Source organism: Salmo salar, chromosome 05, assembly GCF_965601325.2.
Source record: "Salmo salar chromosome 05, fSalSal1, whole genome shotgun sequence".
Taxonomy (NCBI): Eukaryota; Metazoa; Chordata; class Actinopteri; order Salmoniformes; family Salmonidae; genus Salmo; species Salmo salar.
Window position 1 is genome coordinate 52,013,165 of NC_138295.1, and position 16,005 is coordinate 52,029,169.

Consider the following 16,005-nt stretch of genomic DNA (forward strand, 5'->3'; position numbering starts at 1 on the left):
TCATTTTTGAAGACAGTTGAGGCTTGTGACCCCTGAAGTCTCCCTGGGATACCATACTAGGAACAAACTCCATGAACTTTTGTCCAACATTCTTACTTGAATATTGATCATAATCCCCCTATTTTGGATTACACCACTTACATGTACACATCACTATGTTTATGGGCTTTCACATGGTCAGCACCATGAAGATGAAATGCAATGTAATCTTAATTTCTGTAAGCAACATCATTGTAACATCAGTCAAAACCAAAGTAAATAGTTGCTGAGATGACATTGCAATATATGATCTGATTTTACAATACATTGAATGAATGTACATATTTTCTAGGATCAAGACATTTTCCTACATTTTACATATTTCCTTTGCAAAAATGATTTTGAAGCTTTGTCATATGTTGCTTTTAAACCAGTATAGTAGTTCTTGTTTTCCATACCAAGAATGTTTTTTTTCTGTTCTGCTTCTAGGAAGTGTTTTACTTCTGTAAATCTTCATTTTCATTTGTCATCATATTTTTCTTATATAATACATTTTTGCTTTGCATGTTTTACTAACTTGGTAATAAATATTTTTGGAAAAAATAAATTGTAAGAAGAAGAGAATAGAACATGTATCTGCTCCGCAAAACGTGTTTCGTTAAATGCGGATTTAAGTGGTAACAAGATATTTAATCAAAACTAACTGGTTGGTTTTGCTCATTAACAGATTTTTGTGTTGAGTGGCATGGTGAATGGAATCTGGTGTATGTTTTGATGATAACACTTTAATGTAAATAAATGTGCTATTAAAAAAGGTAATCTTGTCAACTACATTTCAATATCCAGGTAAATCACACATTCTGACAATGGAATTATCTACACAGTGACCGTACAGCATACAGAACATATCACTAATATTAAGCATAACACATAAGATTACATTGTGTGTACCTGTAGGCGCATTATATATTTTCACACTAAAGGCTATGAATCAATTTATTGGTAGAAGCATCTGATATACTGTATGTTTTTCATGCAAAATTGCTCAATTGATGCAAATGACTTCAGTTTAAGCCATTGTATTTAGTGGTAGGCCTTGTACTTTAGTTTAGTCATTTTATTGTGGTATGCATATACTTAAGCTTAAAACCATTGTTTTGTACAGTGGTGGAAAAAGTACACAATTGTCATACTGGAGTAAAAGTAAAAATACCTTAATAGAAAATGACTCAAGTAAAAGTGAAAGTCACCCAGTAAAATACTACTTGAGTGAAAGTCTAAAAGTATTTGGTTTTAAATATACTGTACTTAAGGAATCTGAGCCCTAGGAAGACCTGAGCCCTAGGAGGACCTGAGCCCTAGGACCATGCCTCAGGACTACCTGGTGCCTGCTGCCTGCTGCTGCTCCAGTTTCAACTGTTCTGCCTGCGGCTATGGAACCCTGACCTGTTCACTGTGATTACTATTATTTGACCATGCTGGTCATTTATGAACATTTGAACATCTTGGCCATGTTCTGTTATAATCTCCACATGGCACAACCAGAAGAGGACTGGCCACCCCTCATAGCCTGGTTCCTCTCTAGGTTTCTTCCTAGGTTTTGGCCTTTCTAGGGAGTTTTTCCTAGCCACCGTGCTTCTACTCCTGCATTGTTTGGGGTTTTAGGCTGGGTTTCTGTACAGCACTTTGATACATCAGCTGATGTGAGAAGGGCTATATAAATACATTTGATTTGAATCAAAAGTAAAGGTAATTGCTAAAGTATACTTAAGTATCAAAGTAAAAGTATAAATAATTTCAAATTCCTTATATGATAGCCAGGGGCACACTCCAACACTCAGACATTATTTACAAATTAAGCATTTGTGTTTAGTGAGTCTGCCAGATCAGTGGCAGTAGAGATGACCAGGGATGTTCTCTTGATAAGTGTGAATTGGACCATTTTCCTGTCCTGCTAGACATTCAAAATATAACTAGTACTTTTGGGTGTCAGAGAAAATGCATGGAGTAAAAAGTACATTGTTTTCTGTAGGAATGTAGTGAAGTAAAAGTAGTCAAAAATATAAATAGTAAAGTACAGATACCCCAAAAAATGGCTTAAGTAGTACTTTAAAGTATTTTTACATAATTACTTTACACCGCTGGTACTGTATACCATGTTAGTATCATTATAGGTGAATTAAGTAGTATTTCATGCCCTCTACTTGCTGTCTGCAAGCACTACTGTCTGCATTATTTCATTTCACCATTATGAGGGCACTACTAGTTTGACTTACAAGTCATTTCAACTCATGTCCTCTTGGAATCATACGAGCAAACAATGAACCCTCCTTCACGATTCAGCTACCAACTTCATTTAATGGATACATTTTCTGTCAGCGACTTGGAGAATGTTATTAGAGACTTAGATATACAGTGTCTGTGTGTTATGAATGGGCGGGTGTGGAAGTAGTGCTCTATCGGCCTATCTATATGTCTGTGTGTGTCTTTCTATGCCAATGTTAGCCTTTGATATTGATGGAAGATCCAGCCAATATGAGAGATGGGCCGTCTACCTGCCAGAATACCTCTAATGACTGCCTTGACTACCCTTCACTGACCCTGTCCCTCCCACACCTCCCAGAGAGGGGTGACGAGGAGGTAAGTCATCAGAGAATGGGGTGAATGTATGGAGAAAATGTATGGAGTAAAAAGTATATTGTTTTCTGTAGGAATGTAGTGAAGTAAAAGTTGACCAAAATATAAATAATAAAGTATAGATACCCAAAAAAACGACTTAAGTAGTACTTCAAAGTATTTTTTACTTAAGTAATTTACACAACTGGCCCTGTATGCCATGATAGTATCATTATAGGTGAAATAAGTAGTGTCTTTAATGCCCTATACTTGCTGTCTGCAAGCACTACTGTCTGCATTATTTCATTTCACCATTATAAGGGCACTATTAGTTTGACTTACAAGTAATTTCAACTCATGTCCTCTTGGAATCAGAGGTCTTGGAATACAAGCAAACAATAAACCCTCATCCCCTCATTCACGATTCAGCTACCAACTTCATATATACATTTTCTGTCGGCGACTTGGAGAACGTTATTATTAGAGACTTAGATATACAGTGTATGTGTGTCTGTGTGTTATGAATGGGCAGGTTTGGAAGTAGTGCTCTATCGGCCTATCTATATGTCTGTGTGTGTCTTTCTATGCCAATGTTAGTCTTCGATATTGATGGAAGATCCAGCCAATATGAGAGATGAGCCATCTACCTGCCAGAATACCTCTAATGACTGCCTTGACTACACTTCACTGACCCTGTCCCTCCCACACCTCCCAGAGAGGAGTGACGAGGAGGTAAGTCATCAGAGAATGGGGTTGAGGCAATGCTTTGGGAAGACATTGCTGTAACAGACCTACCAGTAGGGGGCAGTAAAATGAAATACCTACATTTGAACTTTGGTAGTACTATACTAAAGTATCGATGAGGACAAACTCAGTGTCCTGATCACTACCAATTCAGCTGCACTACTTCACGGTATTATACTGTATATTGAGTGAAAGCAAACACAAATGAATAATCTCTGATGCATTGTTATTTTTGTTGTCTGTTTCAGGAAGAAAGGGGGAGTGTGTATGGATTGGCAACACTCACATCCAAGGAACAGAGCTCTGGGTATGGGTAAATGCAAAAACAAAGTAGCCATGGTTCAATTCAACACATAACCCATCACAACTTCAACATTTCAACAATTCACATAATTGGTGAATTTTCCTTTGTGTATGCATTTCAAGATCGTAACATTTGTAATTAAATACAATTTCAATGTGTTAGACATGTTGCACTGGGCTCCATGCCCAAACTGAACAAATGGCTGGTGATGATGACAGTTGGTCGATTGTCACAGTTTAGTGGACCAGTGTGCCTGGATCTAAAGTCATTGACCTGAATGGTCAAACAGAACAAAGACAATAACAATAAGGAACTGTAAAGCACACAGTGTAAAAGGTCCAGTTACAAACATTGGGTAATTGGTATGGTTATTGGTTATCGCAGTAAACAATGATTTTAATGAAAGAAAAAAAAAATGTCAATAGTGAAATGAAAGGTGTCTCCTCGTGCTCTCCCACACAGGTGCGGCGACTACAACCGCTTGACGGGAGTGCACTTGAAGATATGTAGAAACTGATTTTTATCAGAAACGCGCAATGTCGTTTACAGACATTTGTTTACATCCCTGTTAGTGAGCATTTCTCATTTGCCATGATAATCCATCCACCTGACAGGTGTGGCATATCAAATAGCATGATCATTACACAGGTGCACCTTGCACTGGGTACAATAAAAGGCCACTCTAATGAAGCCCTTTTGTGGGGAAAATCTCATTCTGATTGGCTGGGCCTGGCTTGCCAGTGGGTGGGCCTGGCTCTCAAGAGAGTGGGCCTATTCCCACCCATGGCTGTGCCCCTGCCCAGTCATGTGAAATCCATAAATTAGAGCCTAATGAATTTATTTCAATTGACTGATTTCCTTCTATGAGCTGTAACTGTATAATCTTTGAAATTGTTGCATGTTGCATTTATTGTTGTTCAGTATACAAAAATTGCTGATCTTTTTAAACGCCTCACCCGATAGGCATGGAAATACCCTCAAATTGAAACTGACCATCTGCACTTTAACCTCATAGTCTTTGTTTAATTTCAAATCAAAACTTTTGAAGTATAGAGCCCAAAATAGAAAAAATGCTTCACTGTCCCAATAATTATGTATAATGACACTTTAAATTACAGTATTTATCCAGGTTATTATTCATGATAAATAGTAATTTGCTGAAAATAAAAAAAAGAGGAAAATTCTATTATAAACTGGGTGGTTCGAGCCCTGAATGCTGATTGGCTGACAGCCGTGGTATATCACAAGTATGACAAAACATGTATTTTTACTGCTCTAATTATGTTGGTAACCAATTTATAACAGCAATAAGGCACCTCGGGGGTTTGTGGTGTATGGCCAATATACCACGGCTAAGGACTGTGTATAGGGCTCCGCGATGCGTCGTGCCTAAAAACAGCACTTAGCCGTGTTATATTGGCCATATACCCCCTCGTGCCTTATTGCTTAAATACAAAGTCCCCTTTCACTGTAGCTGGAAAAGCAGTTTGCAATACTCTAGGTATTTGAAGTTACTGTAGGTATCTGATTAGGCAGGTATTGATATGTATATGAGATTAATAGTGACATAGACACAAGCTTTGTGGGCTTGTATGCTTCCAGGAGGGAGTCAGAGGAGTGGAGCCAATGGCAGGGGGAGTTCAGAGGTCAAATCCGAGCCCTACGACACTGGCTGAAGAGCATGGAGATGAGGCTACCTCCTCTGGACCATATGGTCAGTTGGGTTGTTGAGTTGTTAGGTTCCTTACCTTTCTCTCTTTCACTTATGTAACTCACAGCTTGAATGTCATTTGTTTTATATATATTTCTAAGAGATGTTATGTCAACATTGCTAACATCAGTCTTTCCCCGCTGTAAAATTATTCTCAGAGGTTTAGTGCACATTACGCACTTAGCAGTAGAATGAATAGGGCCTTGGCATATTTAGTCAAGCAAAATCCTTTTAGTGGATTCTGCTGCAAGAGGCTATCAACCTATTGCCATCATCATCAATGGATATCCACGGAACCATTAAAGATGAACATCGTCCTCCATCCTCTGTTGCTGTGCATCCAATAACAGAGAGTAAAAGACACCGAAGGAGAGGGGGCTGGATAGTAAGTCAAGGAGAAGAATGAGTGAACAATGTTGATATATTATCCATTCACAGGATGCTAGAGGACTGGACAATACCCATTCCCCATGATGCAACTTGTTGGTCTAACACTAATTGTGTGGGCTGGGAGAAATCCAAAGAAGATTTCAAACAAAAACAGTGATTTGAGGCTGGCCCCTATTGTGTAATCTACTGTCCCCATGGCGCTGGGCTGAGCATCACTATCGAATAATATGCCCTAAGTCCCAGAGAAAAAAATGCTTTCTCACCCAGGGGGCTGGCATGATACCACTAAACAGAGAGCGAGAGAAAAACTGTGCAAACAACAGAGCAAGAGTCAGAAGGGAGATACACATTACACATACAGGCGTATGACTTCAGACAGAAGGAAAAAGAGCAAGGGAATCAGTGAGAGAGAAGAATCTAGAGCCAGACGGACTCAAGCGGAGATCGAGGTGGTGGTCTTAGCTCCTCCATATCCTGCAGCGAGTTTCCTTTGGGGAGAGGGGCAGGCAGGCAAGCTCTTTTGTGCTCTGCTGGGACAGGGAGGCTGGAGAGACGCTCATCAGTGGAGGCCCACTGCACACATGAGCGAACACCCTGAAAGGACATTAGACTCAGATGGGAGGATGAGGACAGAGAGAAAAAAAAGAAAAGAAAAACAGGATCTTACAGACAGAATACTTTGTTGTGTATAGCCCAGCCATTCGTCTTTTTTATCTGTTAGTAACGCATAATGAGATTTAAGTGTTGCACAATAATTAGTGTGTCTTGAAGGGTGATATTTTATATCACAAACATTAACAGGGTTTTTTAAGACTGTGGATAATGAACAAGGGCCTCAACTCCGATAATTAGCCTAATCCACAGATTTAAAGCGGACTAGCATGAAACATTGATATGACCAGACTGAAGAGCACACCACGACTCTTTACAACACAAACACTGATTGAATCAATCGCCATACTGTGTTTTTCAGCATCATCTTGTTACTCTCTGCATTATTTAGCCCTTTTGTCGTCTTTGTGTTTATTTTTTTGTGGTTGTGAGTACTGTGTTACCACAGAGTGAAGGAGGACCTTATTGTGATTGATAGGTTTTGGTTGATTTAGTGTTACTAAAAGCTCCATTGTCCTAATTGTTTGTTTGATTGATTAATTGATTATAACGCTAAACGGCGTAACAACCGAACCTTTGTGTAGTCTTAACATTCTGTATACTCCCCTTGTCCTCAGGGTAAATAATGACCCGCCTTCTCTAAACCCCTAAAATAAAGCAGCTTAATTGAATTTTAAACCCTGAATCTAGTCTTCCCTGTGGCTCAGTTGGTAGAGCATGGTGTGTGCAACACCAGGGTTGTGGGTTCGATTCCCACGGGGGGCCAGTACAAAAAAAAAAAACGAAATGTATGCATTCACTACTGTAAGTCGCTTTGGATAAGAGCGTCTGCTAAATGACTAAAATGTAAATGTATTTTGCATGAAGAAGCAACCTGTTATTCATGACAAACTTTGTGAATATCTGGGTTTTCCCTCTTCACAATGCAAAAAGACTGCATTTAATCAGTGGACACCACTCGTTTTTATTATTATTATTGCTAAAGGTACTGCATAGGTGTAAACATCAATTTTTTAGCAAGAGATAGCACTTGTATAGCCAAAGAAAGTAGCAGAAATGTGCAGAAAGTAGTTTTGAATGCATTTCATTGAGATAAGGCTACCTCATCTGGACCATTTTTTGGCAACATTGTGATATATTCTTAGATACTGTCAACTACAAAATACTAGTATTTTCCCATTTGTTTAACCATTGTATTAAACAACAACAATAAATAAGAATAAAATAAGATAATAGATACAAAACAAAAACGTGAAGAACATAAATCAATCAACTCTAATTAGAACATGTAGTACAGTATGCAACTATGTGTGCATGGATTTTGCAGATGTATTTCTCATATGTGCAGCACATAGTATTTGTTTTACAGTCCTTCTTTTGGGGGCAGAATTGGCATCTCCTCCTCTTGCCTGCCCCAGCTGCAGCCTCAGGTGTATCAGGACAAGATTCAGCCCCCTGAACAGCTTTCACAAGCGCTGCAGAGGCTGCTGTACAGGGGAGGCGCTCCCTTCTTTGAAAGTGTGGGGTTACAAGTGCCTTTCCCAGCTGCTCCAGGAACACCCTCCTCTTGGTCCACTTATCAGGCATCCAGGTAGGGTTGATCTTGTTCCATATCACGAAGACATTGTATGAGGACACATCAATGATGTTATGGAAGATGACCAGGGGCCAGCGGGCAGTCATCCTTCTGCAGCTGTAAGTTCCAATCACCTTATCCAGGTTGTCCACGTCTCCTTTGTTGTGGTTGTAGTCCAGGATGATGGCTGGCTTCCTGTCCTCACGATCACTGATCTCAGCCGTTTTGTGCAGTGTGCTCAGGAGGACCACATTCTTGTTCCTCTTTGGGAGGTAAGAAACTAGAGTGGTGGTGGGGGTGAAGGCAAACTTTGATAAGAGGAGTGCAGGGGGAGCTCAGGCTTGTTCTTTCAAACTGTGCCAACCATGGGGATATTTCTCTTCAGGAGCTGCTGGCTGAGTTCAATCAGTAGCACACATAATCTCAATTTCTCATTGTGTGTGTGTGTGTGTGTGTGTGTGTGTGTGTGTGTGTGTGTGTGTGTGTGTGTGTGTGTGTGTGTGTGTGTGTGTGTGTGTGTGTGTGTGTGTGTGTGTGTGTGTGTGTGTGTGTGTGTGTCTTTGTGGTTTTTGTGGTGTGTAAATCATTTTATAACTGCCGGATCAAAAATGACCCTAAGACCATCTTTGTACCCTGGTGGTGTACAGCTTTCATGGAAATATGATCAAAGCAATGTTTCACTTTTTCTAATGTTGTGGTCACTCTAGGAAAAGTCATCAAATTTCAAGTTCAAAAAATATAATTCAGTGGGTTTTCTCTGCTGTTAAACATAGTGGCAGGCCATTTTTAAGACAACACAAGGGTTAATTATTTAATCTTATAATCAGGGCTCAAACTGGATAGATACACATGACCTTCTGGTGAACGTATCCAATAGTTTTTCTCTAATATTGAATTGCAAAATATTTTTGCATTATGATGCCATCATCACGCTTTGTTGTAGTGTGTGACTCAAAAATGTGTGTATGACACATGTATGACTCAACTCAACTTTTTATGAGCTATAAGGTAGACCGCTATGTTCAGTGGTGAACTGAGAGTGTGGGGGCTCCTGTGCCTCTCCCAGTGAGCATGGGTTAAATGCAGGTAGTCTTTTATCAGTACTGTGCCTTTATCACAGTGCACCCCTCCATAAGCCTTTGTCATGTTAATGCTGCTAGTCTGCTCCACTGCTGCTTTCAGTATGGTCTGTGGGGACTCGTTAGTTAGCTAGGCTAACTGCGTGAATGAGACACAACACAACTTCCTCCAACTTGCCAACAATACACAGGAGAGAGACACACCTGCTCCTTAACACAGGTCATGCTCTGACAGTGGGACATGTTCTTTAGAACATACTGTAGCAAAATGTTTTGCAATGGAAAACAAACATTTGACTTTTGAACGACAATATCAGATAGTACTTCACTGTTTCACTCCGCTTCGGGACATTTTATTCCGTTCCGTGACTTACCTTGTTTCTCCATACAACCTAACAGCTTCCATAAACCAAGTTAAGGTGATTCATAAACAGCTGTGAAGAAGAAATTTGATATTTAAAAAAAAAAAGTAGGCCTAGAGGTTTACGTTGTGAAAATGACTTGAAAAGTTTGCATTGTGTAAGAAGTGCTGTATTGCGTCACTCAAAAGTCAGAAAAGCAATCTCTCCATTCAGAGAAACAAATTAAGGCCAAAAGTTCCTCTCTTCTTTGTCGTGTCCCCCCGCTAATGAGGAACTGCTGGATAAAGGGTGTTTGTGTCCCTCTGTCTCTAAAGGTCTCTAATTTCCCTGGGTTCGCTGCAAAGTCTGCGTCTCAAATAAGCCCTGCACACATAACCTGCAAACAGACCAGGAAGACGGATGAGAGAGCGCAGTCTATTCTCCTCTCCTCTGTCTTGATGGCAGTGGGCAAACAGTAGTCCCTCTCTGATGAAGGCAGATAATGACTTGGGAAGATTTGTTTGTGTTGATTGCTGTGAGTCACTAAGTGGTAAAGATAGGGAGGGGAGGGATTGTGTGTGTGCATGTGTGTATGTATGTGAGTGTGCGTGCGTGCGTGCGTGTGTGTGTTCATAATGTTTTGAATTGTGATTGAATTGTGATTATCCACTTCTTTATGGTCCTGGGATTTTTGTGATTCTTTAGCATTTGTGATCAACCTTTTCATAGGAATACTAAGGTTATTGACAATGTAGCCTCTTCTTTTATGTTCTGACTCTTTACAATCTAATCTTCCGGCAGGTAGCCTAGTAGTTAGAGTGTTGGGCCAGTAACCGAAAGGTTGCTAGATAAAATCCCCGAGCTGACAAGGTAAAAATATGCCGTTCTGCCCTTGAACAAGGCAGTTAACCCACTGTTCCTAGGCCGTCATTGCAAATAAGAATTTGTTCTTAACTGACTTGCCTAGTTAAATAAAGGTAAAAAAATCAATTTAAAAAACATGAAATTCCTGTGAACAGACCAATCACATATGGAGGTTCGGTTGCTGATTTTGTTGTTGAATCCCTCCACCCTCCATCCTGTGACTAAGATTTCCAGTATCCAGGCACCCCAGGGAAGCCCCTAACTCCTTTTCACCCAAACCCACACATTTCTGGGAAGCAATCCCTTTAGTGATAAATAACTGTGTGTTTGTGCGTGTGCATGCGTGCATGTGAGTATGTGTGTGTGTAATGGTGTTGAATGGTGCTTTAGTTTTGACCCATAAAAGGGACCCCTTTTTCATTTCCTCGTGAAGAGGGCTCCCCATGTGAGGGGTGGGCATGGCTGCAGAAGTGCTAATTACCACATAGGCTAGTAGAGCCATAGAGGAGCCACTGAGGTCTTATTTAATTGGAAGGCAGAGAAGAGAGGGAAGAGAAGGAAGATTGTGGAGGAGAAGGGGGGACATGCCATGCAGCCAGCAGGATTCATCTACTTTAGTGCTGTCAGGTCTTCTGGCACATGGGGTCTGTGATCAAATTTGGCCCCATTTGCAACCAATTTGGAATCGTGTACTTTTAGACCCGAATATCCCATCTCCCCATATCAGAACCTACACTTCCCAGTCTTACTTCCCAGTCTTAGACGGGAGGTTAATGGTAGAGAAACTGGGAAATGATCAACTGCCTGGCTGCCCAGCCTGTTAATAGTGTACGTGTGGTTGAGGCCATGGTTCAAAATGGAAAGGGACAGCGGGTTTGGTGAAACGATTCAATTATTTCTAAGAGGATTTGGAGCTAGCTGAAAACCAGGATCAGGTGTTGTGGGTTTAGAACAGTGGAACTGGCATACCGGGGTATCATCCATGCCAGACCCACTCGGGGCCGGCTCACTTGCTCTTTGTTAAACAGCTGAAGACACTGCTGCTCTCTTATGGGACCAACCGAACCCTTATCTGGAGTATTGCTACTATTTTGAAAGCTTGATATTTTCTGCCTGCAGTATCAATCTCTCTGTCAGTTGCAGATGTCCGTGCATTTCTGTCATTGCCTGCAGGTTCAGATCTTTGGGACAGAGAAGCTAAAGTATGGGAAGTCCTAATATGTGAGACTAGTATAATTTAGGACAGACAGGGATGGAGTAGTCACAGGGTTAAATAACTTGACCCCATGGGAGTGACGCTATTGAATTCACTGTTCCTTCGCAGCCAGGGCATTTTCAGTCTCCTTTGTGATTCATGTTATCACCTCTTTCCCAGTTACTCCTTGTCCCTCATTGTTTTCAAAGTGGCAAGTAACACTGTCATAAACAAACATTCACTCCTGGGAAAATAAGCCTAAGCAAGGTTGAATCTTGCATGAAGACATGCAATATCAGTATGACAATATCTTGGCATTAGTGTAAAACATGTTACGTTTACACTACAGAAAGATGGTGTATGGCTAATCAGCTAATCTTGGCACAGTGAAACGGGAGGGACATGTGATTTCGTGTCCCCTTCTGTCTTTGCACAGAAATAGTCAATATTTCGCTCCCTATTCCATCTGCCATGCATTTTCTCCTCTGACTAATCATTCTAGACATTGACTCCCATTGAAAGACTGTGTAGATTATGGAAGAGGGAGACTGAGAGTGTGTGTGAGAGTGAGAGAGAGCAAGAATATTGGAGGAGGGAGAGAGAAAATAAGGAGAGAGAGAGAGAGGCAGACAGACAGACAGACAGACAGAGATAGATGTTAAATTAGGTTGTTCAGGGCTTCAGGGAATAAACACCTCTTTGAAGGGGGTGACCTAAAATGCACCTGTCCTCCAGGGCTTCCAGTGCACCTGCTGCCCTGCACCTGTCCACTTACTCACAGCTAGTAATAATCCCAGCTCTGACCCCGGGGGAGATCACTACACACATCATCTCCAGGTGATCACATGAGTGTGTGATTAGCTGGTTTCATTCAACTGGGGTGTTGGTTTCCCTAATCTTAGTCTCCATGTAATAGATAGGATAGGAAATAAAGCAATTAGGTTACATAGTGTTAATGTAAAAAGACAAATCACATGTAGACGCTATTGTATATTTGAGATGTAGTTAGATGCAAATGTAGTTTGATAAATGATATCCACAGGGTTCCATCATAGCTTTCCCAAGAGTCAGAGGTCTACTTTGCCCACGTCCAATTTTCTCAGTTTCGTCTTCATTTACGTTTTTTGATTTTCATTGGAGTTGTAAGGGTCTGGAAGTGATTTGAAAAAAGTAATCAGAGTTGTTTTACAGTAATTAGTTGTCTTTGTTTCTGCTGTGGAGGCTGCTGCACTGACTTTGAATGGAGATGGGGGTTGGGTGTGGGTGGGTGAAGGTCCCTCCTTTTGTGGCCTTGCGTTGCTCGCCCCTGCCGGCGCTGTGTGAGCTAGAGACAGAGAGAAGGGGCTGGAGGCAGCTGGAGGCATGTGAATGTTTTGAGGGCGGCCCGGGGCTCTTTAGAAAGCTTTTTTCTCACTCTCTCTTTTTTTTTTACCAGAAGCAGCATGGAGTTTCAGAGCCAAAATAAAACCTTCTAGGGGAGGGGCTATCGAAGGGGGGAAATTGAGGGAGGGAAAGCGAAAGGAGGAAGGTAAAGGGAAGCCCTTTGCTGTCTAACTGTCTGGTACAGGAGCACAAGCGGTGTAGATTGTGCCACTGGTCTGCGGTCATATGGAGCTACCAGTGTGACCTCAATGTGAGAACTATTCCTGGCTGGGAACTGAGGGAATCTAGTTGAGCCGTTGGGACTACATTGTCTTGATCCGGGTGTACCATCATCCTATTGGTGGTGTGAACAAGGAAGGAATTCCTCTATCGGAGCTCCAACAACAAAGGAGAAAAGGAGAGGAGCGGAGCTGGTGGGAGGGGAGAAGGGTGGTGCTGTGAGAGGGGAGAGGAGGACATTGTTTGCCTGTGGCTGTGGGCAACGGAAAGCATGGGTTATCAGGCCTTGTGTGTTTTTGTTTAGAAAGTGTGTTTTGATAGGCGGATGTCTGAGTGAGTTGTGAGCGTATGTGTGTGAGAGAATATGCATGTGTGTGAGGAGACTTCTTGGGAGGGGAGGGAGGCCATTTAAAGGATGCTCTAACAAGGCAGGATTTTTTTTCTCTCCTTTTTGAATGGTGACTGAGGACTAGCTGAATTCCTTTGCTCTAGCCGTTGTGCTCGTCTCTGCTCCAGGGTAAGTGTGCGTCCCCTAAATCTCAAACCGCCAAAACTGCCACCAGGCCTGGATTGGCTTATAGGAAAAGTTCAGTAGGAGTTTACTCTTCTGTGATTGCAGCTTGGAAGCGCATGTGATGATGCAAAGTGGCTATGGCCATTGGTTCACTGGTCCACATTGGCTCAAAGGGACAGTTCTGAGTCTGAACAGTGAATGTGAAGCTAGAAGTATGTTTTTATTTTTACTCCCCACGTAGGAAATATGTATTTTTGATTGTTTCATACAGTTGTAAGTATGATGTCTTCGTGATAATGATAATGTGCAGTAATAATGTGCAAGATAGAATATTCTAATTTACAGATTTGATTCAGGAAGAAGGTAGTGAGTTTGATATGTGAAATTGGGAAAATTGTATGCACCATTGCTACATTTTGGCAGGATCAGAATGATAAAAATAGCATTGTGGTGTTAGAACCAACATGTGCTGTTTTAAATGCAATTCACCAAAATATCAAACAATTTCACCATTGGATGCAACCATCACGTAATGTCTTACCATAGCCAATTTGCATCTTGGGTTTCATTTAGTCGAGATGTAATATTATTTCCTAGATGCAACGTGAGGTGTTTAAATCAACAAAACAGTTTGATACAATCGTTTGTGGCACACTTTGTTCTGTTTTAGTCATGAACGGATTACCTTTTTTAATATCTGTCATCAGAAATCTCACTGGTGAATGCACAGCTGTCAGCTTTAATTAGAAGACCACTATCTTGATTACCACATAGAGACCCTCCATGAATTGTGACTGGCCTATCTTTGTGGGGCTCTAAGATTGTAATTCTATGGTTAATGGAATCAATGGTCTGGTTTGCCCATCATTGGATGCATTTCTTTGGTTTGGATACACGCTGAAACAATTGTGGCAGAACACCAGACTCTCTTTTGTGTGCGAGAGTATGTTGGTGTAGGTGTGGGATGGGAATGTGCTTCTCACAGACACTCACCGAAACAGAAACTCACACACATTCAAACTGTCTAGTGTCTTTATCAGCGATACATAGATTTCAATTTGTAATGAGTTAATAGTATCAGACATTTTACTGCTCTTTCAGGTCTCATTGCATGTTCCATATATTGCAGAGTAGCCCTTTATTGTGACTAAATTTGATTCATCAGGAAATGGTCTGCAGGGATGGATCATACGTCAGTCTTGAGAGCACACAAAGGGCAGAGTCTAAATCAAGGGTCATTTCTAGGGGAGGTGAAGTGCAATGGACCGGGTCATCTGAGATACGGGTTAAGTGAAATGGTTGCCTGGCTTCAGCTTTAGCGCAGAACTAGCTACTGTGCACATTCATATCATATAGCAACATAGTCTTATTAAAATATGTCAAAAGAGTATAATTGAACAATTGGTTAGCCTGTTGTAAAATTATTGCTTGGGTTGTTTGAATACTTAGTTAAATCGCAGTATGGCCTTGCAGATTATGACGGACCTGGAAGATGGGCTCTTAGAACGACCCAATTACCTCATACAGTAAAGTTGAAAGACATAACTGATCGTTTGGTCGTTATAATAGTTAAACAAATAGCTACCTGGACTATCTGCATTGACCCTTTTTGCACTACATTTTGACTCTTCACATACACTGCTGCTACTGTTTATTATCTATCCTGTTGCTTAGTCACTTTACCCCTACCAATATGTACATGTCTACCTCAATTACCTCGTACCCCTGCAAATCGACTCGGTACTAGTACTTTGTGTATATAGCAAGGTTATCGTTACTCATTATGCATTTATTCCTTGTGTTATTATTTTCTATTTTTCTCTCTGCGTTGTTGGGAAGGGCCGTAAGTAAGCATTTCACTGTTAGTCTACACCTGTTGTTTACTAAGCATGTGACAAATACAGTTAGATTTGATCTTATTAGATTGATGCGGTAATTAGCATCCTCAGTGTTTGTTTTCAGATGGCATTTCACTGTTAATGTAGTAAACGTGTCAGTAGGATGACACACAGCATCATCACGCTACGTACAGTATATCTCATAGGAATAGTTTACAATAGCACACTCATGTAGCCTGGAATCCAACCTGATATGCTCTGTTTCCATTGTCTTCTATTTTGAAGTGAAACAGTGGGGAAACAGGACATATCAGTTTGAATTCCAGGCTACACGTTTTTTATTTAACTAGGCACGTCAGTTAAGAAAACAATGGCGGCCAAACCCTTACCCGGACGACGCTGGGCCAATTGTGCACCGCCCTATCACTCCCAATCACAACCGGTTGTGATACAGCTTGGAATCGAACCACTGCACTGAGATGCAGTGCCGTAGACCGCTGCGCCACATGGGAGCACATCAGGTGCAATAGCCAGTCAGACATGGCACACCCTTTGCCTTGGTTTGTTAACCTACTGAACATGGACACAGCCGCCTGGCCGCAGATACTCTCTGGTTCTCCTCTGGGGAATATGAGGCTGT

General features: G+C 41.2%; 1 protein-coding gene across 1 annotated transcript in view; it reads left to right on the forward strand.

Moving 5' to 3' along the window:
• Positions 1-16,005, forward strand: part of LOC106605061 (plectin) — a 240,151-nt gene that overhangs the window by 186,263 nt on the left and 37,883 nt on the right. Inside the window, exon 34 of the mRNA XM_082974927.1 lies at positions 2,603-2,619. Within this exon, the coding sequence (XP_082831053.1) occupies positions 2,603-2,619 (17 nt within the window). The remainder of the gene's footprint in view (positions 1-2,602; positions 2,620-16,005) is intronic.